We start from the raw sequence: 26,057 nt of genomic DNA on the forward strand, positions 1-26,057 counted from the left end.
GTTGCTCTAGTGTGTTCTTCCTAGGCCATAAATTGCTTTTTTAGTGTTTGCACCAGAAGTGGAACTGAAAAGTGTCTGTTCTTATTTCTTGAGTTAACCTTTTTATACATCAGTAAGAATCTTCTGTTGTTAATTTTTTGGACAAAAATGCAAAATGGTTTGTTTGTATGTAGGATTCCCCCCCCCCCCCTTATTTTGGAGACTTTTTTTTTTTCTTTATTTTTCTAAGAAAAAAGGTCATTTGGATAAATAACTAGAGAGTGGAAAAATGTGTGGAAATCACTAGCAGCCCTCTTCAATGATGTGACTCATTGTAGCTTGGCTGCCATATCTGTAAAATGTTTGGTTCTAATGCATTTGGAGCACCATGAGAGGAAAAGTCCTCTAGAAATCTTGTTTGGTTGATAAATGAAGGTACTGGTTGAGCTTTTCACACTTCCCACATGTGAGAGTCACCTAAAATAAGTGGTCAACATAGGAATGGAAATCTGTTTGGTCTCATACAGTAGGCTTAATTTGCGTCCTCCCGTTCCCCCAGCTGATGCCCTTTGTAGTTCAGTGTTGCAGCCTTTCTGTCTCTTGCCCCTGTCTACATGTGCCAAGCACAGGTGACAGGACCTACTGGAGACCCAAGGGGCACTTGGAAAATGAGCTATGGGAAAACATTCCCTACTGCAGCAATGCAGCCACTTTCTGACTGGGACTGGGGAACCTCAGGAGATGTTACCATAGAATCTTAAGAATGGAAGGGACCTTACAAGATCATCTCAACCACCCTGCCCCTGCCTTAGGCAAGGATACCTTCCACTAGACCATGTTGCTCAAAGCCCCATCCAGCCTGGCCTTGAGTACTTCCAGTGTCCACAACTTCTCTGAACAACCTGTTCCATTGTCTCACCACCCTCACAGTAAAGAATTCTTCCTTGCATGCAATCTTAATCTACCCACTTTCAATTTCAATGTTTTCCTTTCTCCTGTCAATACAAGCCTTGGTCAAGTCTTTGTGTTTCTAATAAGAACCCTTTAAGTATTGAAAAGCTGCAGTAAGATCTCCCTGGAGCCTTCTCTCCAGGCTGAAGCCCCAGTTCTTTCAGCCCTTCCCCACGCGAGAGGTGTTCCAACCCCATGATAATTTTTTGTGCCACTCTGGATCCACTCTAACAGCTCTGTATTTCTTGGGCTGGGGATCCCGTAGCTGGATGTTCCTCCTGGTGAGGTCACAGAATTCTCAGAATAACTAGGTTGGAAGGGACCTTAAAGATCATCAAGTCCAACCCATAGTTTTGACAGCTGTCTCAGGTGTATTCTCATCTAGTCAGCCTGTGCAGAGTCGGTCACAGGGAAAGAAGCATGAGAGGGGTGCACACCTCTGTGCACCATTTGGTTAATGCATTTGCTGCAAATGGAGACGAAACTGATTGTAACAGCTGCAGGTAAGTGCCAACAGAGCAGTGGGGTTAGAGCACAGGAAGAGTGGGAGCAAAATTTAGCCCAGCTGTAGCTGCTATTAATGTGGAGTCTGGTCAGTTTATGAAAGGGGCCTCTATGACATGGCTGCCTGCAAAAGTAGGGGGCTCAGTGACCCAGAAGCTGCCTTCCACAACTCTTGGGCTCAGGTCAGACTGACCCTCCATTACCAAATCTCAATAACAGGTCCAGAGTCCTCCACAGCTTCTTGCCTGTCCCACTGAGCTGGATGTGCTTGCAAAAGAGCACATGGGGAAACAAAGCAGGACCTTTGACCCCTTGCTACCACTATATTAGCTCTGCATAAATGCCAGGGTCTCACATGAGCACCTACCTCAGCCTGAGAAAAAGAGGAAGCAGGACAGGTAAGAGCTGAACTCTGTTCTGGTGGCTTGGACTTTGTGACTGGTGTATCTAGCTCATAGACGAGTGGAGGTATCTTCTAATGTGCCCCATCTGCTACTGTGAACTGAAGTGTGAGCCCTGCTCACACTCCGTAGCCAGGAATGGTGCTGAAATAGAGGAGGGTGGGAGTACCTTCACCTGCTCTGAAGCTGAGTGATGGATGCTCCATAAGACATGGATGCTCCATCAGACATTCACAGGAGGGTCAGGCCCATGGTGGGAGTTGCAGAATTTTAGTGTTGGGAGATGCATTACCTTTTCCCAGGTGCCTTCACCACAGGGACTTCAGGTGCTAAAGCGGGTAAGAGCATCTGTTCATGCTCCTGGGAAGCAAATTTCTGCCTTTTGTGTGCATGGAGAAAAACTGGCTTGGGGATTAAAAATCAAGGAAGAGTAATAAAGGAGCAACTGTGCAAACATCTAGTGAACTGGGTGGTAACTTTTGGAGGTAATCTGTGCAGAAGGAAATAAAAATGAATGGAAATCTCCTTACTGGGGGATAAGATGGAACACTGACTTGTAACCACCTGGTACAGGATTTAGCAAAGCAGTCATATATAATAGACTTTCAGCCTATTTTGCCTTTACAATTCCTATGCTCAACGTTTCATTCATGTTCCTCTGAGTGATGCAGCCCCCTAACTGGGGGCATAAATAAATTTTAATTTCTAAACAGCTTTTTAAATGCAGTGTGTTTGGAAACTTGTTTAGATGTAATGTCATATTTTCAGTGTGCCAAGTAGCAAATTCTGACTTTTTTAAAAGACAAAAGTAAAGGAAGTCAGATGAAGCTAAATTTTGCATTCATTCCCTTTTGGGAATTTGTTCCACTTAGGCTCCTGTCTGCTACATTAATCCCAGAGTGAAAAAGACAAGGGAACCTAGTTAGCTACTTGGGATTTTCCTCAACTAAAGCAAGACAAAGTACTCAGATCACTGGGTCACTAAGATGATCATTGTATGTGATGCACTAACTAGCACAATGTTCTTTAGAGCAATTTACCAAAACAAGTCAAACGAAGAAATCCCACAATATGAATTTTTCAGTTGTACTTGAGCATTTTGGAAACCTATTCTGACTTCTAGCACTTTTACTGGTTTGCTCAGTGCTGAAACGGGATTTTAGCTCTCATATAAAAGAACTAGCTTTAACTGCCCGTATTTTTTTGGGTTCTGAAAGTTATTATTGGGGATATTTGTGAATATACAAAGAAAAGATAACATTTTTATACTGCCTTTTCCTCACTTCTTCAGAGGAAATGTGCATGATCTTTCTGTTCTGATCTTGTTTATTGGTTAGGTTTGTTGCAAAAATCTGGTGTTTAACCAATGTTTTATTTCTCTGAAAACAACCCAAACACTGTATGCTGATTCCTGCAGGTCTCTCTGCGTAGAGAGCAGAACTGGTACTCAAACCATGCTGCAATCCAGGGCGCTGGTGATAGCTCTGATTCTGCTCCTTAGCACCACTCTCCCCGGTAAGTCTGAAAAGCTTTGCGGTTTATCTGAGACAAAGCTCAGCTCTACAGGTTCTCATGCATCATGAAGTAGGAATGAAGTCAAATAATTCGGTTGAAGACCATGAACACACAGTGCTTGGCAGCGTGGAACCAGTCAGTAGAGACCTGGCATGGAAACTGCCCATACTTGGTGCAAATACTCTGCCGTGGAAGGTCTATGACTCAGATACCCATGACTGGGTGAAGAGAGTGTGCTGAATGCTGTAGAGCAAATTCTGGGAGAGGTTCTGAATCTCAGAATTTCAAATCTCTTCCCCTGCAGCTGGGGGAAGATACCAGAGACACAAGAGACATGAGAAACCTCATGGGCCTTTACCTTTTTTCTCAGAAGTGCAGTCAAAGTCCATCTTTGAGAAAGACCGTCGTGAGTTGCTGGCCATTCCTGAGACTATTGCGTCTTACTTCTATGAAGCTGTGAACAAGGTGTCCCCTAAAGTCAGCCAGTTCTTGTTGGATACTGTCCAGAGTCCAACAGTTATTGCGGCCAGGTATGGAAAGCTCTGTCCTAACACTCCCACAGCCATGTGTGAAAAGGGAGAGGGAGGTGTGGGAGAAAGAACAGCTATCTCTGTGGAGAGATCCAAGGGGAAATTAATCAGCAACAAAAGCCTGATGTACCAAGGGAGCGAGGTGCTGGAAGGGGGGGTGAGGAGATATGGTCTGCTGGTGAAAGCTCTTCCCAGGGAGGCACATTGCACGCAGTGTTCACAGGGATGGCAGGTACTGCTCTTTATCCATGGGTAGTGAGAGAGGAGGCTGCTGGCTGCTGGGCAATCAGCTCCCCTGGAAGGGTGCTGCAGTGCTGTGAGGGGCTGAGTACTCAGTGACAGACCTGGCTCTAGCTGTGCATGTGTCTTGCTCAGCGTAGGGGAATGAGTTTCCTCACAAAAGGAAGAACATATCACCCTAGAGACAGTTCCATGTAACTCATGGCACACAGGTACTGCCTATTCCTGTCTTCTGAGGAAAGCCCCTCTAGGACTGCCGGAGCTCTGCACTCCTGGTGAGAGGCAGAGTGGTAGCTGCAGCAGACGGGAATTACCCTCACATACTTGTGTGTCTTACCACATGCTCTGTTGTCTCCTGCAGACAGAGAATCGCCAAAGAAGCGACCAAAGTCAGTATAATGTTTGAACAGCTGATTGAAAAAATAAAGAACCTGTGGTACACAAGAGTCCTAGGCTATTAGCCAAATTAAGACAAGTCAGCGTTTCCTGATGTCAGCGTGTAACACCTTCCAGCGTCCTCTTTCCCCCGGCCCCCCCCTACGGACCAAGATCAGTCAATAACACAGAATCGATGCTCCCCTTAGTGCCGCTAGAGGGAACCCACCTTCAAAGACCAAAAGATGGAAGGCATCTGCCGAAGGCATCTGCTGAAGCCTCCCCAGAAAAAAATCAAGCAGCTGGGCATGGGGAAGGCAATATAGAGATTCTTCTGTAGCCAAATCTTGAAAATTAATTCCTCCTGAATGGCTTGGTCATTGCCCCTCTAATAAAAAAAAATGTTGGTTGTTACACTTCCTTAAGTCTGTTGTTTGTATTGAGCATTATGGAATCTGACTCGCCTCGGCAGCCCATTCTGCTGGGAATGTAGCTGTGATTCACAAGAAGTGTTTGCAGGCGATGCTAACAAACCCTGAGTGTTCAGGCACTTTTAACTAAGCTCAGATTTATCTTGGGTGGAGGAGGCACTACCTGAGCATCTCTTAGAGTAGCCACAACCGATTGTGCTCCTTGGTTAGGTGGGAAGCAAATAGGTGCACCTGTATCTCATGTCTGAAGATTTCAGATAATTTGGGAAAACAAATGCCAGTAAATTAAACTGTCCATCAACCTAAACTGGACTTTGGAAGTATATCTCATTGGTCAGAGAGGCTACTGAATGAGCTTTTCCAAAGGAGAAATGAATGGAAAATTTCTCACTATCTTGACCAGTTTATGAGAGGCATCTATGCCTGGCACTGTGTGTGAAGACCTGGCAAGTCCTCGTCAGTCCTGTGTAACTGCATCGGCCCAGATGCCCACACTGCACAGAGAAATCTATCTTCTTTCTCATTAAGCAAGCAGAAGCAAGTAGGCAATTTTTCTGAATCACAGCAGGAGACTGTGGCATAGGCTACAGCAAGCCAATTGTTTTGTTGTTTTGTTTTGTTTCTTTAATTATCAGTCAGATCAGCTATAAGCTTGCTCTTAACCACTTGCCTGGAATAAAATCCCCTAATTTTCCATTTTCTTTGTCCCAGCAGCTCCTTTTTACCATGTGCAATCATAATGAAATCAGGGTTCCCGTGCAGTGCAGCAAGTTCTTCCTTCTCTGATGGCTTCACCAGTTCTGCAGAGATGTTTTACAGGTTTATTAATTGCTGCTTGTATTCCTTAGACAGTCTTTGCTTCTCTGGCCCAATGAACAAACATGTATTATGTAAATGGACGTGTATTTAGGAGGAGATTCAGAAAAGCAGACTGTTTTGCTGATAAGAATATTTACCACATGAAAAAGCCAGGTGGTTTAGCTCTTTTGCTACAGGGATGACTTCCTGCTTGTTTCCCATGTGTCTGTTCAATCTTTTCTTTTTTTTTTTTCTCCCTAAATATAACACTTAAAAGGAGAAGCCCTGCAACTTAAATCCTCTCTTGTCCCAAGGAATAGTTCAGCATTCTGAATTTTCTCAGAATAGAGCTTGTTATTCTGTCATTTCAAAAGCACTTCTTTCTGACAGAGTGAAAGTTATGAGTATATGAAAAAGCCTGAATATTCTCTTAAGAATTTGGTGTCCTGGAAATGGGCATTTCAGCCTTTTCAATCTACTTGTATGCCCTGCCAAAAAGAGTAGGAAAAAGTTTGGAGAGCATAGGGGTCCTCATGTAGCATTTTGAGCCTGTTGTGCGACTTCACCAATGCAACCCAGTGATATTTCTGTATTGCATCACAGAAATGCTGGAGCAGCACAGTAGCTGGTATGAATTCTGTGCTAAAACATTAAAAAGTTGACATTTTGTTAAGTGCACCTTATTTTATCTTTTTGCTTCTTTGCAATATGACCTCCATAAAATCCACGCCAGATGAATCCGAAAGAGCAGTTTGATGTCTGATTTTAGCAGATGGGCAAACAGAATCAGACTGCAGATCTCTGTGTTTGTTTGCACTCAATCTCCTCACCATGTAGTTAGTTATCTATGCATTTTTATGCTTGAAAAAAACAAGTCGAAAACCTTCCAGGTCGTTAATCTCTTGTACAATCTACAACGTGGGGAAACTTATAAAGAGCAAAGTAGACAACCTTCCACTGCCACTTCTACCCCTATGTTACCAGCATCCTTTAAGACAGAAACTAGCAGCTGAGACAGCATTCAGGCTGGGATTGGGTAGAGGAAAAAAAGATTTTTAGCCCAAAAAGGACCCTGGGGCAAATTCATGGGACATGTAATGAGTGGGCCATTTTATATCTCAATGTTAAACTATTTAATATCTACTCTCAATTCTCAATTGGAATAAGCAGATTAATCTGTAATTTCTTTTTAAAATATGTACAGAAATCACTTCCCAAGTGATGTCTGTTGCAGAGTTCACTGAGTGCTTCAAGATTCTTGGAGAGGATTTGTGAGTGAAGCATTCATTTCAGTGAGATTCATGTCATAGAAACTTTCTTGTTGAGTAATTATCATTCACTTTGCAGATTTGGAAAAGCTTGTGGTGTAACTGGTTCAACTGAGTCAATTAGCATGAAATCTTAAGAAATGTCAGATTTCTGTTGTTTCTGAGATGGGGGAATAACCCCTTGCGTGCTCACGATTTCTGCAAAAAACATCCTTTCTTGAAAAATATTTTTTATGGTGGGTACTTTACACCATTTTCAGTGGCTCGGATTGTTGATGGCATTTACACTTCCCAGCTCCCCTCCCCTCTTTAGCGCTTGGAAAAATCACTAATTAATGCTAAGGGAACGCAGGCCTCGGGCTCTGTGCTGCTTTGAGCAGTGGTTGCTGCCCTTATCGACGAACAGCCCGAGTCCTTCGGCGGCAAAAAAGTCCAGTGCAGGATGTTTGAGAAGGCAAGGACTGGAAAAAATGTTGTAAAATATTTGAGACCTCCGGCTGGTACTCACACGCAGACATTCCATCTCAGTACCGCAGTTTTTGTCCCCTCGTGAGGGCCCTGCGGCCAGGCACAGCGAGGGGAAGGAGCAGGCTGCGATGCTGGACGCGCACTAAGGCGCAGAGCTGGCATCGTTCTGACGGCTCTGCCCTTCCCCACGGGCTGTTGGCAAAGAGGCTTTCCCAGGTTTTAAACATGAACGCCAAAATCACAAACGGGGAGCCGTGTGTGCATGGGTGCGTGAAGTCAGTAAGATCAGAGGGGCACAGGGCTGCGGCGGGGGCACAGGGATGCGGCGGGGGGCACAGGGCTGCGGCGGGGGCACAGGGCTGCGGCGGGGGCACAGGGATGCGGCGGGGGCACAGGGCTGCGATGGGGGCACAGGGCTGCGGCGGGGGCACAGGGTGCGGCGGGCTCGGCGGGCAGCGGAGCCTTGCGTGCCGGCCGGGACCGCTCAGCGCCGCCGCTGTCGCTCCCCGCCGGCCGCAGCGCGGGCGCTGACTCAGAGCGGCACCGGCGCTTCGCACGCGATGCGCCCGCGGCCCCGCACGGCACGCTCGGGGGGCGGGAGCTGCCCGGGAGAACATGGAGCGCCCAGCCCGGCCGGGGATGCTCGGGGAGGCGGGAGGCGGGCAGGAGTGGCTGGAGGAAGGGAGGAGCAGTTTTACAGCCGTAATTCCACTCTTTGGTGAGGCTGGACAGGTAAATTCCCCCCTGCTGGCCGCCTGAGCCCGTGGAATGGGAAGTGTGTTTCGGCATGGGCCGGGCTGGGGCTGACGGGCTGCAGCTGGGCCGGCGTTGGGTGGGGAGGGTTTGGATGTTGTTTCCGTAATGCACAGAAAGTTTTTCTCATGTGTTTGCTCGCTTACCTGCGTGCTCACCCGAGAGGTGGGGGCTCCTTTCATCTGGGTGTGTAGTGACCGCGCTGCGCTTTGCAGACGCAGTTTTTTTGTGGGGGAGAAAGGGTGTGCCGGGCTAGATGATCCCGTGTTGCAGATTTGGGGCGATATGCGATTAGGCCACTTGTCAAAGTGTTTATTTGTGAAATGTTTCTTAAAGTGTTTTTGAGTCTGCTATTAAAAAACCTAGAAAATTGCAGTATAAGTACAAGCTAACTGTTTTGACAGCAGCTGTGTTAAAACTGCTTTATTAAAGTTTCCCAGTGCCGTGACACGGTGGTGTTCAGATCTGCACCACAGCATCGCGTACACCCCGTGCTTCGTGGGAGAAGCATTAACCTGCCCACTGCCACACAGGAGTGTATCTGGAAATGGTTTAAAGAACATTTGCTATCGACCCTGACATGCACTGATTCCTAAAGATCTTAACAGAATAAATATTTACAAGTACAGCTGCTGTACATGTCAGTGAAGAGTGCAGATCATTTATATTCACCTTTATACTCACAGCTGCCTATCTTCAGGTTTACAGTAGCATCCTTGTTAAATGGATTCAGATGTTGGTTTTGCGGCTATTTTATTCTCAGTTCGCTTGAGAGAAAAAAACTTCAGATGTGAGGGAAAATGTGTGAGTGACCCAGTGTTTGAAAACAAGTAGATTAAGTTCCCTGCTTAGAAAAAATACTTCAAGACAGTTATTTTTTCCTGATTGTAACATTTTCTCTTCTTTCCAAAGGCTTCCTTGTCTCTTGCATTTCTCAGGGGTGCCTGATGTTAAAAGTCCTGCCAGTGAAGGATTGCTCTCTTTGGAGTGGAGCACAGATCCTCCCAGGTAACCTTCCCTTCAGCAGCGGCTTCCCAATGCTGTGCTCAGATGGGCTTTGGTACTTGGAGGGCACAGGACTGTAAAACAGCCAACGTGGCTGTGTCACCTGCAGGAGTAATCTGTTCTCAGCTGTGGTCAATTAAATCCAAAGTTGTGTTGTTTTGTTGGTTTTGGATTTGTTTGTTTTCTTTCTTTTTTTTTTTTTTTTTTTTAAGGAAGGAAACCCACATAAATCAAACCTTTTTAATGGCCACTGGCTGCTTTGTCCTTAGTTTAATTCTGCCTTTTGTCAGTTAAACTGCCACTGAGGCTGTTGGCTAATTCAGCCTTTCAGGTTGCCCATATTTCTGAGCAGCTTTGCTCAGCATGAAAATGGGAAGTTTCCTATTTCTTCTTTTTTGGTGACAAAAATAGTTGGAGCTACATACAATTATTTTAGCAATCTAAGTAACTAATTAAGCCTTTTCTGGTCAGGAGAAGGCTTGTGGTTTTTAGATTTCAAATGAGCTTTTATTATTCTAATAATAAGGTTGACTTGATAGAAATCCTATTTTGTAAAAATAACTGGTAGATTTTGCTAGAGGGAGAAAATGATAATTTTATTTGGAATTACCTATTTTTCCAAATAGTACTTTGATACCCCAGAAAACTAAAATCTATTATATAAAATTAACATATGTATACATGACACGTAATATTTAACTATTTATTGAGAAGCAATGCTTCATCCAAAACAGTCATTAATCTGATTAACTGTGTTTCTAAAATATTCTTTGTTCATACAAACTCCATTCTTCTTCTTTGGACTTCTTAATAGCAGTTAGGTTTAAAAATTTTCCACTTCAATTGTAAGCGCCTTTTGCTCCATAATATATTATTTAGGAGGGTTCACTGTGGGGAGGAAGGAGTGAGGAAAAGAAATATTTCTCTGTTGAATTGACTCCCCATAGGTCAATAATTTTTGCCAGCTCATGTGCAGTGTTAGAAATATGGTGCAGGCAATTGTCATCTGTAAACCTAGAGAAAAATTCTTGTATCAAAAGACAAAACAAAAGAACAGTAGGCACTGTTAGAAGTTTTTTGGGCAGCTCATTGGCAGCTATCCACCAGACAGGGCTGGCAGGTAATGCAGACATTGCAGACTCTTGTCATAACATAACATCAAAATATGGAGCACGAATGCAGAAAGTACTTCAGTTTTTGACATGCATTTCCCCCTACAGAGTACCAGGGTTTATGACTGACTCCCCTGATGAAGCAAATCTCAGACCTGACTTAAATAACTGAGTAAATAAAAAACCTGGTTTTGAAGCACCTAAATTGGTATGTGGCAGCATGGCTGTTCCCTGAGTGGACTGACTAATAGGTGGTTTTACCCTCAAAACTCTTCAGCTTTCCTTTTAAAGGAATGTTTGTTTCCCTTCCAGTGTGTGTAAGGAAAGTGTGTGGTTAAAGGGTAAACCTACAGGCTAAAAACCATGTAACAGGAACCTCTGAATAGATTTGGCAATGCATCTCATGATTTTCAGTGAATTTGGTGAGTTCTGAGGATAAAGGACAGCTACCTACCCTTATGGGTTTTGACAGATATGTGTGAAAAATAATCTGTTAAATGTGTGCTCTTAGTGAACCAGATGATTGCCTGCAGTCTTCTTCAGCTGTGCTGGTAATGGCACTCGTTAGAGCACGAGTCAGAACACAGGCTTGCATTTTTCAGATAAAAAGGAAGATGCACATCGCTATTTGTGCTCTCCGTGAACATGAGACACTCTATGTCAAAGCCCAGTAGTTACCCTGCAGCTCTCAGCAGACACTTCAGCTGCTGTGTTGTTATCCCACACTTTATCCTGTCCTTACAGCCACGGGAGAAGAGCAGGGAGCAGAGGTGCCTAAAGCAGAGAACACAGATGCCCAAATCACTGTGACCTTGTCCTGTGCTTCATCCAAGTTGCTTGAAGGCACTTTAAGGAAGGTGCAGCCTGCAGCATCAGGAAACCCAGTCCAGCAGCACAGCTGGGAGCACTATTTGGGTGGCTCCTCTCTCTATGTGAGGCCACAGAACTACGAATTTCATGGGTCTTCAGAGCTTTTGGAGATGAATCATTAGCATGAATTCTAGGAGACAAATCAATCCAGTTGGGTTCACTACTGGGTAGGTAGTTTGTGAGTTAGGCTTTTAGTCTTCTCAGCCAGCCAAACCCCAGCTTTCTTGAAGTTAGTCATATAAAATTCCAGTTAATTTTCAACAAAACCAGCAGTTTCCATACTGCCAGTAATTACTTATTTGGACAACAGTGGAAATAAGGACTTATAAGCATCACCAGTCTATTTGCACAAGTACTTAAAAATTAGAAGAGTAGGAGAGTTACCTCTAAGGAGAAGGTACGGTTGAAATTAAGGTTGAATCAGCAGGGGTTTCAGACATTTTTAATAGCTTCAGGAAGGTCACAGCCTCTTGAGTGGCTGTGCAAAAGTGTGTGTCAGGGCACCATCAATGTGGTTGCCAAAACACGACTCCTGGAAGCTAGGGGATTATAAGGGTTACTCAAGGTTTATTCTCTTCTCTTCTCTAGCTCTAGATTTTTCCAAAGCCTTCTTCTCTCTTCTGGTGAGGCATCTGAAAAAGTTTTTAAATTACTTGGTTGTGTTCCTAAGTGGTCAGAAGTACCATGTTCTCTGATCAGAGTTCATAACCTCTGACACCCTATCTAGAGCTGAGGTTTTGGGCACACCACTGCACTTCTCAGTGCATTTGTTGCCCTCTTTGCTTCTCAGCACCTCTCCATCCATAGTGTCCTGGCTGGTTACGAGGAGAGCAGCAGTTTATGTATGTATATGTGTCTCTTGAAAGCTGCCAAGCTTTTACTCTTACTTGCACCACCTTTTAGGTGGCACGATGGCACCCATGGTGGGTAACTCCCACGGGTTCAAACACAGGCAAAAGCAAATACACACCTGCCTGTATTCTCTCTTTTTTTTAATCTTCTTTTTTTTTTATAATGGCTTGCATGTTTTCTCTGTGTGAGACATAGGTAGAAGTTTCTGTGGCTGCCAGAAACTTCTGAGGAGTGGGTGACAGGGGAAATGGTGGTTGTGGTCAAGCACTTGTTCAGGCAGCGCACAGAGGGAAGTCACATGAGTGGTCAAGTCAGGTGCATGGTACCATATATGGCAAACATTTGTGCTGTATTTAATTATACATGGTGTTTCTCAGTGCAAAAGCTGCTCTTTGCGTTTCAAGTCTGACTTTTTGGACATTTTGTGTAGCAGTTTTAAAGCTAGACTGAAAATTTTGATGGATTTTAAAACCACTGATCAGGTTTCATTCTCTGAGCAGATGCCACACAGTTTCACAGTCTGGTTTTCTTTGCCTCAAACTGAGGGTTAAAGAAAGGGCATTCTTTGAGAAACAGCTGTTCTTTTATATTCATATTAACTAGTTTTATCAATGGAGAAAGAAAGAGGGCATCAGATTCTGGGAACTCCATTGCACAGTAAAAGACAGAGGGTTGCTTGTTTGGCTTTTTTTTTCAGAATTGACTATTAACTTTTGGATGCATCCAGTTATTTCCTGATATTATTGAATCCACTTCGCTTTTGAAGAATCTGCTTTTTAGAAAGTGAGTAGTCACCTTTTCTCAATATCAATGCTAATACAAATGAAAGCCTCTGAATTTATATTGTGGGAAGCATTTTCTTTGACATAGGATTCTCACCTTACCTTCCCTGTGACCTCCTCTAGTCCCCAGAGCAGCTAAATTTAGTCCAAATTTCAAGAGAAACATTTGCATTTTCTTTTTTGAGGGTCTGGTGCTGAATTGCCTCTTGTAAAATCTCATGTACTCTAGAAAATGTGAGAAGTAAACAGCAGAGGATGTATATTTACTGATTAGATTTAGGGGGAGATTCTGACTAAGAATGTGGTCTCTTACTAATAATGAAACTGTTTTGAAGTTTGAAAATATGTATTTTGGTCACAATGCATTATTTAGATGATTGATATTGATCATGTTGGCTCTCAAAACCAAAGTGGCCTCAGTTTCCAAAGCTGCTGCAATCTGTTACAGAAAGATAAATGAGGTGAATTGGGAAAAAAATCCCTACACTTTAACTCATATGTAAAAAAAAAATATGAACACAAACAGCCTCGATTTGGGCAGCAATTTTTTACCAACCCAGAGGTGGAAGAATGCCTTTCTTCTTGAAGGCTGTTGGTTTTTAATCCACTTGCTTTCTCATCTCCCATATTTTGCATTCTTTTAGTTCATTATGAGCTCAAGTCTTAGCTGCCCAGATGCATGGGGCCAAAACCCCTCTGTCATTTAGTGAGACTGGGCTATTCCAAACCCTCCTGTCCCTTGCAGCAAGACTGCAGCAGTGTACTGAGCACCTGCACCTGCAAACCGAGCAGCTGCTTGGCTTGTTATTGAGAGCTAGAGTTCACTAATTGCAGGCTTTGTGGTACAGTATTAAATGTTAGATGAAATGCCATGGGCCCTTTCTGGTTTTCTAGGGGCTCCCAGCCACCTCTGTGTGTGACATTTGGTAGCAATTGTAATTACTGCTGAGACCATTTAACTCACTGCCAGTTTCCATCCGTTGTGGATTTAGGTAGCTCTTTCTTTGTTCCTGTTCATGAGCTTATCCCTTTCTCTGACAATATGCAGAATGCTGGCATATTTGGTAAATAGCCTGAGGTGATGGATTTTCCATTGCAGGATTGTGGGTGTCTGCTTTCTGTTCTTCACTTGCTGCTTAACTCGGTGAAGCCTTTTAATCCAGAGAAGAATCATCGAATCATTTTGATTGGGAAGGACCTTTAAGAGCATTGAGTCCATGTGTTTCAGTTAGACGTTTTGGGACACGCAATGATTTGTGCTCAAATCAGTTTGCAAATCTACTCACAAGTTCCTGCTGACCTCAAGAATAGAAGTGATCCTGCAGGGATAACAAATTAGTATTCCAGTAGTAATAGTAACAGTCTATCTGTTAGAAGTATGTGTAAGTGTCCCCACCCATGAGCTGACATCTCTTTGTACAATATAACCTGCAAGCACCTGAGGAGAAAGCCTCAACCTTCCTTTGTCAACGACCTTACTGTCCGTGTGTAGCAGATGACAAATATATCATTGCAACATCATTACAAAGTCAGGAAATATTCTTTTTGTAGTCCACCCTGTTAGAAACCTGAGGCACAGACAGGCTGTGAGGGCTTTTCCTCCCACCAGTCTAAAGGAGCCAGGACAAGAAGCTGCAGATGAAATCTGGATGCATCTAAGTCAGTGGAAGTTTTCCTCTTGGCTTCCAAGAACCAATCTTCACTGCACTATTTGTGGAGGGTCAGTCCACACAGTGCCTACACCACTTTTCTTGTTTTGTGGGCTGCAAGTTTGCCCTGCTTATTCTGGGTCTGAGGCTATTCTCTGTGTGACTTTCTCCTCAGTACTCTGCAACTCGAAGTTCCATTTAGCTGTGGAGCAGTTGTGGGTGTTAGCACATCTGCTGCTCAAATAAGGTTGCCAAAATTCTTTGCTTATTTAAGCAAGCATCAGGTCTGGGTATAATTTTTCTTTGTGTTGAGATGAAATACTTTATTTCTGAGAATTCCTGATTCATTCAAGCCAAAATGGAGATCAAGAGATGTATCTAACAGGCTCCTGATTTATATCAAGAAGAAAAGGCGCTTCAGCTTCAATTGTGCACACCTCAAGAAAGTGCACCAACCTCTAGACTGGAGGTGGTACTGGTGGTGTAGTTGTTTTCATTAAAAACCTCAAAAGGTCTTGATTTAATTCTAAGGCAATATAAAAGTATCTCTGAAATAATGAAAAGGGTTGTGGGATGGGCAGATGAATGTTTTCATCCCGACTCACTGACAGATTTTCTAGTAATGCTTTGCTACTTCTTCATGACAATGGAAGCAGAAGTTAGATTACAAAAAGCCAAACCATATTTATTAGCTGCAGTCATACTGAATTTATTTTAAAATAATAAATGTTGTGGGGGAAAAAAAGCCCAATCTAAATTGCTTGCCAATGTCTTTTGCAAGTGTCATATCAGAATTACACTATTTCCATTTTACATAGCAAACCAATTTACTGTTATTCCATTCTTTTAACATTGATAAAATAGGCATCCTGTTACATTATTCAAGTCTACCACATTAAACACTTTCAATCACAATAATTTTGGTATCATTCTAAGATATGTAAATGCCAACAAACAAATAATAAGTGTTAATATGGAATAGTAAAAGTTCCTGAGGTAAAGCTGTTCAAGTATAGGCTTTCTTTTCTTTAAAAAAAAAAAATTGAAAATAATATTTACCATGTCATGAAAGTGCCAAATGACCTGCGGTTCACAAGAAAATAAATTACACTTACTTGGGTGAAAGACTGAAAGAAACTGGCAAGTTGCCTCTTATATATTTTAATTCTTTGCTCATGTGGAGCATTTGCTGTGGCATTTATACATGATTCTCCTCAAGCCTGACAATATTTATCAAGTATATTTGTTATTTTCCAGAAAGTAAATCTTTAGGTATGAGATCTTGGTGGAGCTCCTCAGAAATTTTTCCAATTTGATCTGGTGTTTTGAAGTATCAAAAAAAAAAAAAAAAAAAAAAGAAAGAAAGAAAGAAACCAGCAGCTCTAACTAGAATTATTTAAAGTCTTGTGGATTGGACATATTCCAAAGTATTGTAGTGCTTTCAGCGAGGATTGAGGAAATAATGAACAAGTCTGACTTACTGGTTTTTTCTATAATAAAAATTGTATCTTAGTTGAAAAGCAAATCTTAGGCTTACTTTTCTAAAAAAAAAAGAGTCTCTTGTTGTACACTTTATTTGCAGTTTCTGAAGGTCACTGCAAATACATTTGAAACCTTATAACTTTAAAATTGGAAGTGACACTGGCCTCATTCTCAAACAGTGGCAGGTCTAGGAAGAGTTGATGCCCTTCATGCAGCTGTAAGCCTGAAAAAGGAGTTTGGCAGTTAGGAGGGGGTGGGAGGGAAAGTCTGTCATGTGGAGGAAAAAAACCAAAATCTTTTAGAAGAGGTAGTGAGGGAGGAAACAAACACATGCAGTGAAGGGAGGGGAGAGCAAAAAGCTTGTGTGTCTCAATGATACCCTTGTTTTAGTATCTCACTGTGTGCCAGAGAGCACTCCGCCACCAGCAATTGCTGAAAGACACTTCTGCCTCCCCCGAGGCTGCAGAGCCAGCTCTCCACCTGCTCTGCTAGCCAGCGCTCCAGTGTGGAACTGGCTGGGGAGCTGGGCAGGATGTGCAGATGTGCAGGTTTCCAGGTTTGCGCTGCCCTTGCGCGAGGTCTGCTCTTGTTTCTCTGCAGACATTAAACAGCTCAACTGTTCAACAAGGTTCAATGCAAAATGCAAATACCAGGATTTATTTGTAACACTCAGAAGAGTCATTCCCATTTACAGTCATTTAGAAAATACAAAGGTGTGAGAAGCCATAGTGAATGTACACGTGCTGCAGTTACATCAGAGGGATGGCACTTCCGTTGTCCAGTCTCCAGGGTTTTTTTCCTTTACTGTCCAGACAGTTTTTTCATGAGCTGTGTTAGCTGACATAGCTGTCTTCCCTTTGAAGCCTTTAGGCAGGTTTGCATGTGTGTAACCTTTCACTCTAGAACTCACTCCTTAATAGAAGGCAGTGACTCTTTAGTTCGAACCCAAGAAATCAGAAATTGTGTTGGGTCCTCAAAAAAGTCTTAAAAAGCACAAGTGTGCTTTTGTTGGTCTTGTTTTCTTTAAGAGAAAGGTTAAGTGTAAGGTTTTGCTTGTCTCCTGGTCTCTCTGCCTTCAAGTTCTGTTTTTTTCTGAAATCCGAGGGGTTAAGCACTTTCATTATTACTATTAAAACTAAAGATTTAATGCTGTAATAAGAAGCTGAGAATTAAAATGCACAAAACTCGAGTTACGAGAACTGGTAAAACACAAATTCATTAAAATATTTGATTTTTAAGTTCAAAAAACCTCCAAAAACCCAAAATTGATCATGTTGGTTTGAGGACATCGCGCACTACTTGTGGGCAAACTAGGAACAAGAAAGAAACACCGGGGTTGCTTTTGTTGCACGGAATAAAAACCTGTATATGCATAAGTTCAAAGCTTGTCTTGGAGAGGCCCTGACTGAATCATATGGTTCTTTTCTGTAGTTTGTAGCACTTGTACTGGGGTTCCAGCATAAGCATTTGCACCTATTCCTTGGTATGAAGGTTTCACATTCACACCATGCATTGTCACAGCAATCCTTGTGAAGTAATTCTGTAGTTAAGGTTTCCATCTACCTGCATTTAAAAGGAAGCAACATCCCTCCCACCTGAAGCACTGGTTGCATTACACTTGCACCTGTCTCTGTTGCTTGTTTCTCCTTTTCTTTTCCTGCTATCTTTGGGGGAAGAAGTCCCTTCCTCTGCAGTCCCAGCCCGCAGTCAGAGGGACACAGAGCGCTTCCTCTTCCTGGCGGCGTACTCCCCTGCCACAAAATTGGATAGGGAATGGCTCAGGTGGCTGTCCAGGGTATCAGAGCTGTTGCTGCTCATTTTCACCCATGGGCGCAGGCACTGGAGCATGGCTCTGTGGATGTAGTTGTCAAAGAAAAAATAAATGAAAGGGTTGGCACAGCTATTGGCAAAAGCAAAAGGGCTGCTCACCTTCATGCCCAGGTGGGCAACCGTGCCAGAAAAACAGTCGGGCTGGTTTAGGAGTCGCAAAAGGATGGCCATAAGCTTGAAAAGGTTGTAAGGGACCCAGGAGACAACAAAAGCTGCCACTACAATGAAGACAATCTTGATGGATTTTCTCAGTTTCTTATCACGTTTCCCAGCCTTCTGATAGTGCACACAGAGTCTCTTGGTGATGGAGCAGTAAAAGGTTAAGATACTAAACAGTGGGAAGAAGAAGGCCAGGATTAAAAGCGTCAGTGACATGATCTGTTTGACTTCTGTCACGTCTTTGTCTGTACAGTAAGTCTTTCCATACTGCGTCTTCAGTTCTCTGGACAAAAGGGTTGGCACCCCTAAGCAGCAGGATAATACCCAGACAGAGATGCAGAGTGCTCCGAAATAGGATCTTGTCCTGATCCGTCGTGCGACAGAGGGGTGCATGATAGCCAGGTACCGGTCAGCACTCATGCAGGTGAGAAGCAGGATGCTGCAGTACATGTTGACTGAGATGACATAGGAACTAGCTTTGCAGAGGAAAGATCCTACCCTCCAGCTCTCACCCGACACCTCCATGTCCACCCACAAAGGCAGTGTGATGAGGAAGATGAAGTCAGATGTAGCGAGGTTGATGATAAAGATGTCAATCAGCCTCCGGACCCGCCGCTTGAAGATCAAGGATGCTATCAGGATTGAGTTGCCAACAATGCCAACCAGGAACACGGCACTATAAAGGACAGGCAGGAAAGTAGACAAGTGTTGGAGGTGCTGGTACTGGCACTGGTCATCGTAGTAGTAGTCATAGTTGAAGGTGACAGTAGGCATGGATGACAGCGAGGTGAGTTCCATTTCTGGCCCAGCTGTCCTCATCCTCTCTCTGAAGGAGGCTCTGAGCCTCCCCTACTGATCCCTTCCAGATCTTTAAAAATATTATATCAGTGAGCAGGTAGGAGGGGGAGAGCCGGGAGGAGGAGAAAAGCGGTTTTTGTGGGGAGATAATTTGTATGCTTTTAACCGACGAATGAGAGTATCTGATGAGTCAAAACCCTGCCTTCAGAATAAATGCATTGTGGCTTTTTTTAAAATCAGGTATAGCTTTACTGATTCTGTCTTCCTTTTGTGTTTTTCAGCTTCAGGTTTTGCTTTTCTTTCAGGTGGAGGAAAGGTATTTTTTGAGATTCTGAACTTTTTGGTTTTTAGGAAAGTATATTGGTAGTTTGAAGAAATTTGAGATTGTACTAGCTTATAAGAAACCCAAGAACAGTGAATTCAGGTGCCCCAACCTTTATCTATATTCAAAACATTTTGTATAAATTGCTTGTCAGGGCAAGTCTGACTTTCCTGAGGCTTGGAGGTTTTTACTTTATTTGACTCTTTATGATTGTTGCTTTCTGTTTGAAAGCAATTCACTCATATGAATATATATAGGGAAAAACATTTAAAACTCCTATATCCATTCTGCCCTGTAGCTGGTTGTTCTTTATCAGTCCCAGGTTCTTGGCTGCCCTGCCAGTGCCCCCCTCCTGCCCTGCAGCCCTGCCAATTCCCCTATGCCTGGACTTTCCACACCCAACTTAAGGAATGTATTAAAAACTTTGAAAATAATGTTCCAAATTGTTGTATATTCTTCTATATATATTGCATATTGAAACTTGATGCTCCCATCCCCCACACAGGCTTTCTCATCAGCCACAGTCCCGGACTCTAGAGCAGTGGTTTGTTCCTTCTCCTTCTGGCTGCACAGCCTGCGTGACTCCTGAGCTGTTCTCATAAACAGCACTCACTTGTCTTACCGAGCTCTGATTTCCTTCATCTTTCATGTGCAGTATCAGTATTGCTCCAGCTGTGGCTTACCTTACAGACAGCCCTTTCAGCGTCTCATAAATCAAACAGAAATTCTCATTTTTAAAACTACTGAATTCATTACACCTTTGTCAGTGCATACTAATTTGAAATCTGCACTATTGGTCTTCATCATCCCTCCTCTCTTCTGAAAATAAACTAATTTTCTCCTTCCTCTCCCTTCCACCAGTACATTCACAGACCAGGCAGGCCTCCAGGGTTCTCAAGGCTTTGAAGAAATCGCCTCCTGCTGTGTGCTCCATCCCTGGGCAGACAGATTGCATCAGTTTGTGTCTCCACATGCAAAAAACAATTCCAAATTGCGTGCACAGCGAGCTAGTCCCTCCAGAGCGCTCTGGATGCACTCAGATTCACTCTCCCAGTGCTCAGGTTATACCTCCCTGTGCAGCAGGTTCCTGGTAGACTTCCAGGCACCTGGAAAAGCAGAAGCTGCTGTAAAACGACTGGCTGCTGGATGGAAGAGAATTTAGGTGCGCACTGGCTCATGTGATATGTTGATATCTAATAAGTACTCACCGATACACAACTGCCTTCCTAACTGTAGAGCACTAGTGGACTCCAGCTGACTAATTTCATGGAATGTGTAAGCATTAAGTTAGTGAGTGTAATTCAGCCATCACAAACTCTGAAAAAGGCTCAAGGTGTATAAAAACACCCCAGCTAAGACTATTTGTATGCCACAGAAGTAAATGTGAACACTTAATGAATAACAGGCTAAAAATCATCTTCCTGCTAGGTCAAAGTGGGTTGTAAGCATTCACCCTAAAAATGATTATATTCTCTTCTAAGCAAGAGGCAGTGACTCTGTTCAGAGTAAAAAAAACTCCATAGATTTGTAAAAGGCCTTGTTGTTATTCTAGAAGTAACCTCCTGCACCTGATTGCCTGAAATACAATTCTTATTTTTAGTGAAATGTAAAAGTCTCTTCTGTGGTGATTACAGTGAGTAGGTACTGTTGCTGCAAGTCTTTTTCTTTATGAGAGACTTGTCAGTGGTCAGTTACAGAATGGATTTGTGTGCCAGCTTATTTCTTCCCTGGCAAAGCTGGGAGAAGGAAGCACAGAACCAAACTCCTAAAATTCTAAAAATCAGGTTGCATTGAGGACATTGCAATTTGCATGCAAGTGACATCAAGTGTAAACCTGCAAGAAAACACAGGCTAAAAATCATCCTCTCACCATCTGAAAAGTACAAAGAGTTTTCAGCCAAGACTTGTGTAAAAGTGCCCAAGTAGCTTACACTTTACAAAAAACAATGGTTGATGAATTCAGTGCAGCGGTGAATTTTGTGTGATCTTTGCTTATTGCTGCTCCAAGGAATGTGTTTTAGTTTTGGTTTGTTTTGGTTTTTGTTTTTTTTTTTTTCCAAGAAGCACTGGGAAATAGAGGCATTCTCTTTCTATTAGTACTAGGGCAGGAGACCAGCTGAACCCTACAGTCAATTCTATACTTGTTCTGCCTCTCTTGCAAAGGTGGATCTCCGTCTTGTTTTACTCTGCAGTTAGAATATAACAGCTTACATGCTTTAGAAGTCAGACACAAACTTCTCTTCCCTCCATTGCACACTACTTTATACTCCTTGAAATTCACTCCTTCCCTCTCTATCTCATCGCAAACAAAAAAATTAATAACTTAAAAAAGCTTAAAGGCATCATAAAGATACTTTTATATATGTGTATTCCTGTGTTTGTTTCTTACTTTGTTGTCTCCCTTTAGATTAATAGCCTTACTCACTAAAATAAAAAATTAAATAGTAAGCCTTTTCCAACAGGGACCAACTCTTCTGTACTGAATTTGCTGTGTATTTCTTGAATGCTCTAAGCAGACGTAGGGATGTCACTGCATGTTGCCATATTCCACATGTGACACTTCCTTATCTGGGCAGAAGAGTTGTGAAGATAATCTAAAGCATTCTTATGAATAATAAAGTGATGTGTAATTATCTGAGTGGAACAGCAGCAGGCATATTTGTCCGTAGTCTGGGGTGTTTTTATGTGATAGGGATTCACTTAGGGCATCATGTAGGGTCTTACTCTTCCCACATCTCTTTTTCCTGAGACAGAGCCAAGCTATCAAAAATACTGAGTACATGGAAATTCCTCTCCTAACACCCCTGTATAGATATTCCAGAAAGTTCAGGAGGACAGACTCCATCCTCTCCTCATCCTACTCCAGTATTCCCACAGCATTTTCCTCCTCCCAGGATTCACCAGATACATGTAAACACTCTCCCCCCCCGAAACTTCTCGGAGATACCCATCTTGTCCAGCCCTTGATGCAGATCTGGAAAAAAAAAAAAAAAAAAAAAAAAAAAAAAAGAAGCTTCTGGGTTCTGAGTACTTTTGAACCTGAGAACCAACTTAACTTTTGTAACCAGACATTCAGAGCAGGTATTGATGGTGGCCCTGCATTTGGCCAGATCTGCCTTTGGCTGTGTGTTTCTCTGACAGTTCTGCCTCTCTCAAATGCACCTGTGAGATTTGCCAGGTCAGAGTTTGCATCATTCCTCAAATCTTCCTCATATGAATGCGGAGGTATTTCCAACAGCAGCAAGGGAAAAGCTTTCGTGTCTTTGTTCATGGTTCTGCACTGCCTGTGATACGTGTATTGTGGTAAGAAGTCATATAATTTGTGGGGAAAATATCTTCACAGGAAGTAGGCAGTGTTGCTGATTTTCTTTTTTACATACACCACCCCCCCTTAGAAATTTCTGCAGCTGAAGCATTTCAGGTAGCAAGGTGTGGATTTGGTTTATTTGGTTGTTTATTTTTTGTTCTTTTGTTGCTGTTGTTGTTTTACACCCTCTGTTTTACTGATAATTTAAATGTCATTTTATTCCAGCTTGTACATGGACTTTTATATAAGCACAGTCATCTAGATAAAATAAGCTGCATATCTGTAAATTATTAATAGTGATAAATGCTGAGAAGGACAGAGGTTCATTTGGCTGTACAATAAAGTGTAGTCGTTTCTGAATGATTTTACTTAAAAACCATGTAAGAAACAGACTTAATTAAAAAAAGAAAAAATCAAAAAGCCTACACTAAATTGGCTGAAACTGTCCTATTATGCTATGACTAGTTAAAGGCATGCTCAGAGGCAACCACATGAAGGCTAACCAATGGAAGTTTCATCCCTCAACAAATAGGAAAGGGTGGAACCTATTTAGGTAAAATTGTGGCCACCGAGGGCAATGCATCAGGATAGACTGAAATAGTTTTGTGCTGAGAGCAGCGGTCTAGAAAATGCAGTGCAGGAATAAAATATTTTTGTACACTTATTTTTTAAATATTAATTATTGTTTCTTGCCATTTATCTCATCCTTTTTTAATTTATTTTTTATTGTTTTATAATGTACATTATATATTGGTGTGGTAGTACATGTGTATACTTAAAAAAATATTTACATTATTAGGAGTGCCTGCTCAAAAAGATTTTACTGATAAGGTACATGACAAAAAGATGTGGAGACCACTGACATAGAGGATGAGTATCATTATAATGCCCCAGTGCTATTCATGGTATTTGGGAGAAGTACATCTAGAAGGCTTTTTGTCTGTGAAAATTATACTACTGTGTCCTGTGCCACAAAAAGAAAAATAAAGAAGGCAGAAATAAAACCAGGCAAACTGCATAGAGAGGTCTGAGGGGAATCAGAGGATTTTCTGCTCACTCAGGCTGTGTAAAATGCTCATAGACGGTACCTAAAACTATTTTTATTATTGCCAAAAGAATATTTCTTGTGGGAGGTGGCATCTTGTAAGTTGACTCATAGTTTTGGAAAAAACAGGCAGAGACTTTTGAATGCCTTTTCAGATCTGAATCAATAACCCCTGGTGTGAATATGATATATGAAGAGGGTTTTGTTCTTTTTTCATCCTATGTCAGCTTCATTTAATACAGACAGTGCCACCTCCTACAAATGTTTACTTATTTCCTTAGATTGTGAGAACTAAAATTACAGACATTTTGTACTAAACAATTTAATTATTTTTTGCAACATATTGGGGTTTTGGTTTTGTTTGTTCTGTTTGCAGCACTCTGATGTTAACCTCTCTGTCAGTGCCTGAGAAGTGAGTAACGCTTGTGATCCAGGTCTGCTAGCACAGGTACTTTTGCAAAAAGCAAGAACAGCATTTATGCTATAGCCCTCAGTATTATTCCCTTTGTGCTTGTAAATTAAGCAAACTTTTACTTTTAAAACTTTCCCAACTGATGCTGTTCTGTAACTAAACAGATCAGCCAGCAGTTCTGCTGAGGCACATTGAGGAGGTGTGAAAGGAAGAGAAAAAAGAAAAAAGATAGTTGTTGCAAGGAATGACCCCGTGCATTCACTTGTAATGTTTTTACTGGCTTACTCTTAGATATAGAAGGGTATTTTTCCAGCAAAAAACCCATCCATGTAGAGAGTATTTGATTATAAGTAAATAAAATGAAAATGCATCTCTTCAGTCTGGATGCTTTTGAGCAGCTGCACATTTCACATTGATCAGGGCAGATTAAGAAAAAGAAGAGGTCACTGTAGCCTAATTTAATAATGCAAGTAGCAGTGGCTGCAAAGTTTTTCAGAATTGATTTTCATTTTTACGAAATTAGATCTTTTAGGAGAAAAACTGAAGATGTGCCAGTGTTAGATAATTCACTGCACTTTACAGTAAATGGTTCAGACTCTGCTTTTACCATGGCTTAGAATACACAGGGGTTTTGTTGAATTTTTTTTCTTTTAATGTTTTCTGGCTTCAAGCTGTGATAGCTTTTCCAGGTATACAGAAAGAAGTTCCTGGTTTTTTTCTTCCCTATTGCTACTACACATATTTTATAGTCTTGCAAGTCCTTAGTTCAGTAACTTAGCTCCTTAAATAAACTCCAGTAAATAAAATTGGCCGACCTTGGTGATATATTTCATTGAGAGAGATTTTCTAATTGCTCAGTGATTTTCATATCCCTTTTCAGGTTTATCTCTATTTTGTCAACGTATCAAAACTAGATGTGCTATTTCAGAGTCAGCAGCAATTCTAGATGTGATACCACATCTTTCCTCCTTGTGATTTTTCAGTTTGTACATCTGAGGTTACAGGAAAGTTGGGGTTTTTTGTGGGAGGGCCACTTCTTGGCAGTTGGTACTTCACCAACATTTTTCCTTTTCATTTTTCATTTCCCAGGATAAAATCTCAGGTCAGGTAAGTATAGACTCCAGTCTTTGCTTTTAAATTAATGAGCTCATCAATGACCTTATTGAAATGCATATTTGCTTGCCCCAGCTGCAACACGATCAGGTCACCCTGTCCCAGTATCTTCTCCATGTCATTATTTACCCTTCCCTCGTGTCATCTGTGAGGTTTATCAGCAATACTCTGCTTTCTTCCAAGTCACTGATAAATATATCAAGTATTTAGAGTCCAGGATTAATCCCAGACAGACCCAAAATATGCCTTTGTAGACAGCTACGTTATGAGGTGGTGGTGAGACAGCTTCATGTTCCAGAAAGTGGGGCATATAGACAGAAATTTCTTAAATCAAATGTAATTTCTGATTTTTTTTAAATTAAAAATTAATGTTGCATCAAACCCAAGAAGTTTCTTCTGTGACTGCTTTCACCTTTGCATTGTAGTTGCTAACCTGGCTGCAACAATGCTCCCTGGCTGTTTGGTGGAGGAGTTGGACGGGATAGTTCCCCAGAACTCCTCAGAGGTGTGAAAGCCTCAATGTTTCTGGGGGTTTTTTCTGAATATTTCCTTGTTTGGAGATTTGTAAAACCAAGACTGGGTGGGCTGGTCTCTCAGCCATGGAAGTTGTTAACCACTTCTAAGAATCTCTGGTCATTTCCACGGCTTTGTGCATCGGGGTGGAAGGAAACGGCCACCTTGGGGCATGGAGCCAGTGTTGCCAATTTTTGCAATTTTTCCCGATTTTTCCCCCCCTTACTTGGTGTTTTCTCGAGTCATTCAGCCAGGATGTCATATCACCAGTTTTTACAAGCAATCAAGAGAAACAGAAAGAACTAGAAAGGAGGGTGCAGCCAGGTGGGGATCAGCCTCTTCTCCCAGGTAAACAGCGACAGGAGGGGAGGACACAGAGCCGGGGAGGTTCAGGCTGGCCACGAGCAAGAATTTCCCCACAGGACGGGCGAGGAGCCATGGGGAAGGGCGAGGAGCCATGGGGAAGGACGAGGAGCTATCAGGAAGGGCGAGGAGCCACGGGGAAGGACGAGGAGCCATCGGGAAGCACGAGGAGCCATGGGGAAGGACGAGGAGCCATCGGGAAGCACGAGGAGCCACGGGGAAGGACGAGG

The 26,057-nt window shown here is 42.4% G+C and overlaps 2 protein-coding genes and 1 long non-coding RNA gene across 4 annotated transcripts; 2 read left to right on the top strand and 1 right to left on the bottom strand.

Annotated features, from left to right (window-relative positions):
- Positions 1-1,711: 1,711 nt before the first annotated feature.
- LOC134415102 (apovitellenin-1-like) lies at positions 1,712-4,915 on the top strand. Its single transcript, XM_063150409.1, has 4 exons — positions 1,712-1,832; positions 3,253-3,350; positions 3,721-3,880; positions 4,482-4,915. The coding sequence occupies exons 2-4, from the start codon at positions 3,290-3,292 to the stop codon at positions 4,579-4,581; spliced, it is 321 nt and encodes a 106-aa protein (XP_063006479.1). The 5' UTR covers positions 1,712-1,832; positions 3,253-3,289; the 3' UTR covers positions 4,582-4,915.
- Positions 4,916-8,057: 3,142 nt separating this feature from the next.
- Positions 8,058-25,319, top strand: LOC134415104 (uncharacterized). Of its 2 annotated transcripts, none has more exons than XR_010026937.1 (3): positions 8,058-8,192; positions 9,126-9,221; positions 23,803-25,319. It is a non-coding gene; the product is annotated as an uncharacterized LOC134415104 (long non-coding RNA). The 2 variants fall into 2 exon arrangements; XR_010026938.1 differs by lacking the exon at positions 23,803-25,319 and adding an exon at positions 12,750-12,825.
- GPR15 (G protein-coupled receptor 15) lies at positions 17,673-18,797 on the bottom strand. Its single transcript, XM_063150410.1, has one exon. The coding sequence runs from the start codon at positions 18,771-18,773 to the stop codon at positions 17,673-17,675; it is 1,101 nt and encodes a 366-aa protein (XP_063006480.1). The 5' UTR covers positions 18,774-18,797.
- Positions 25,320-26,057: the final 738 nt, after the last annotated feature.

Source organism: Melospiza melodia, chromosome 2 (assembly GCF_035770615.1).
Source record: "Melospiza melodia melodia isolate bMelMel2 chromosome 2, bMelMel2.pri, whole genome shotgun sequence".
NCBI lineage: Eukaryota > Metazoa > Chordata > Aves > Passeriformes > Passerellidae > Melospiza > Melospiza melodia.

Bases quoted from the DNA above. Each gene is read 5' to 3' on its own strand.
- LOC134415102 (XM_063150409.1), top strand. From the start codon at position 3,290: ATGCTGCAATCCAGGGCGCTGGTGATAGCTCTGATTCTGCTCCTTAGC. The intron at 3,351-3,720 runs GTAAGTCTGAAA...CTTTTTTCTCAG, and splicing joins CCTTAGCACCACTCTCCCCG to AAGTGCAGTCAAAGTCCATC. The intron at 3,881-4,481 runs GTATGGAAAGCT...TGTCTCCTGCAG, and splicing joins CCAACAGTTATTGCGGCCAG to ACAGAGAATCGCCAAAGAAG.
- GPR15 (XM_063150410.1), bottom strand. From the start codon at position 18,773: ATGAGGACAGCTGGGCCAGAAATGGAACTCACCTCGCTGTCATCCATG.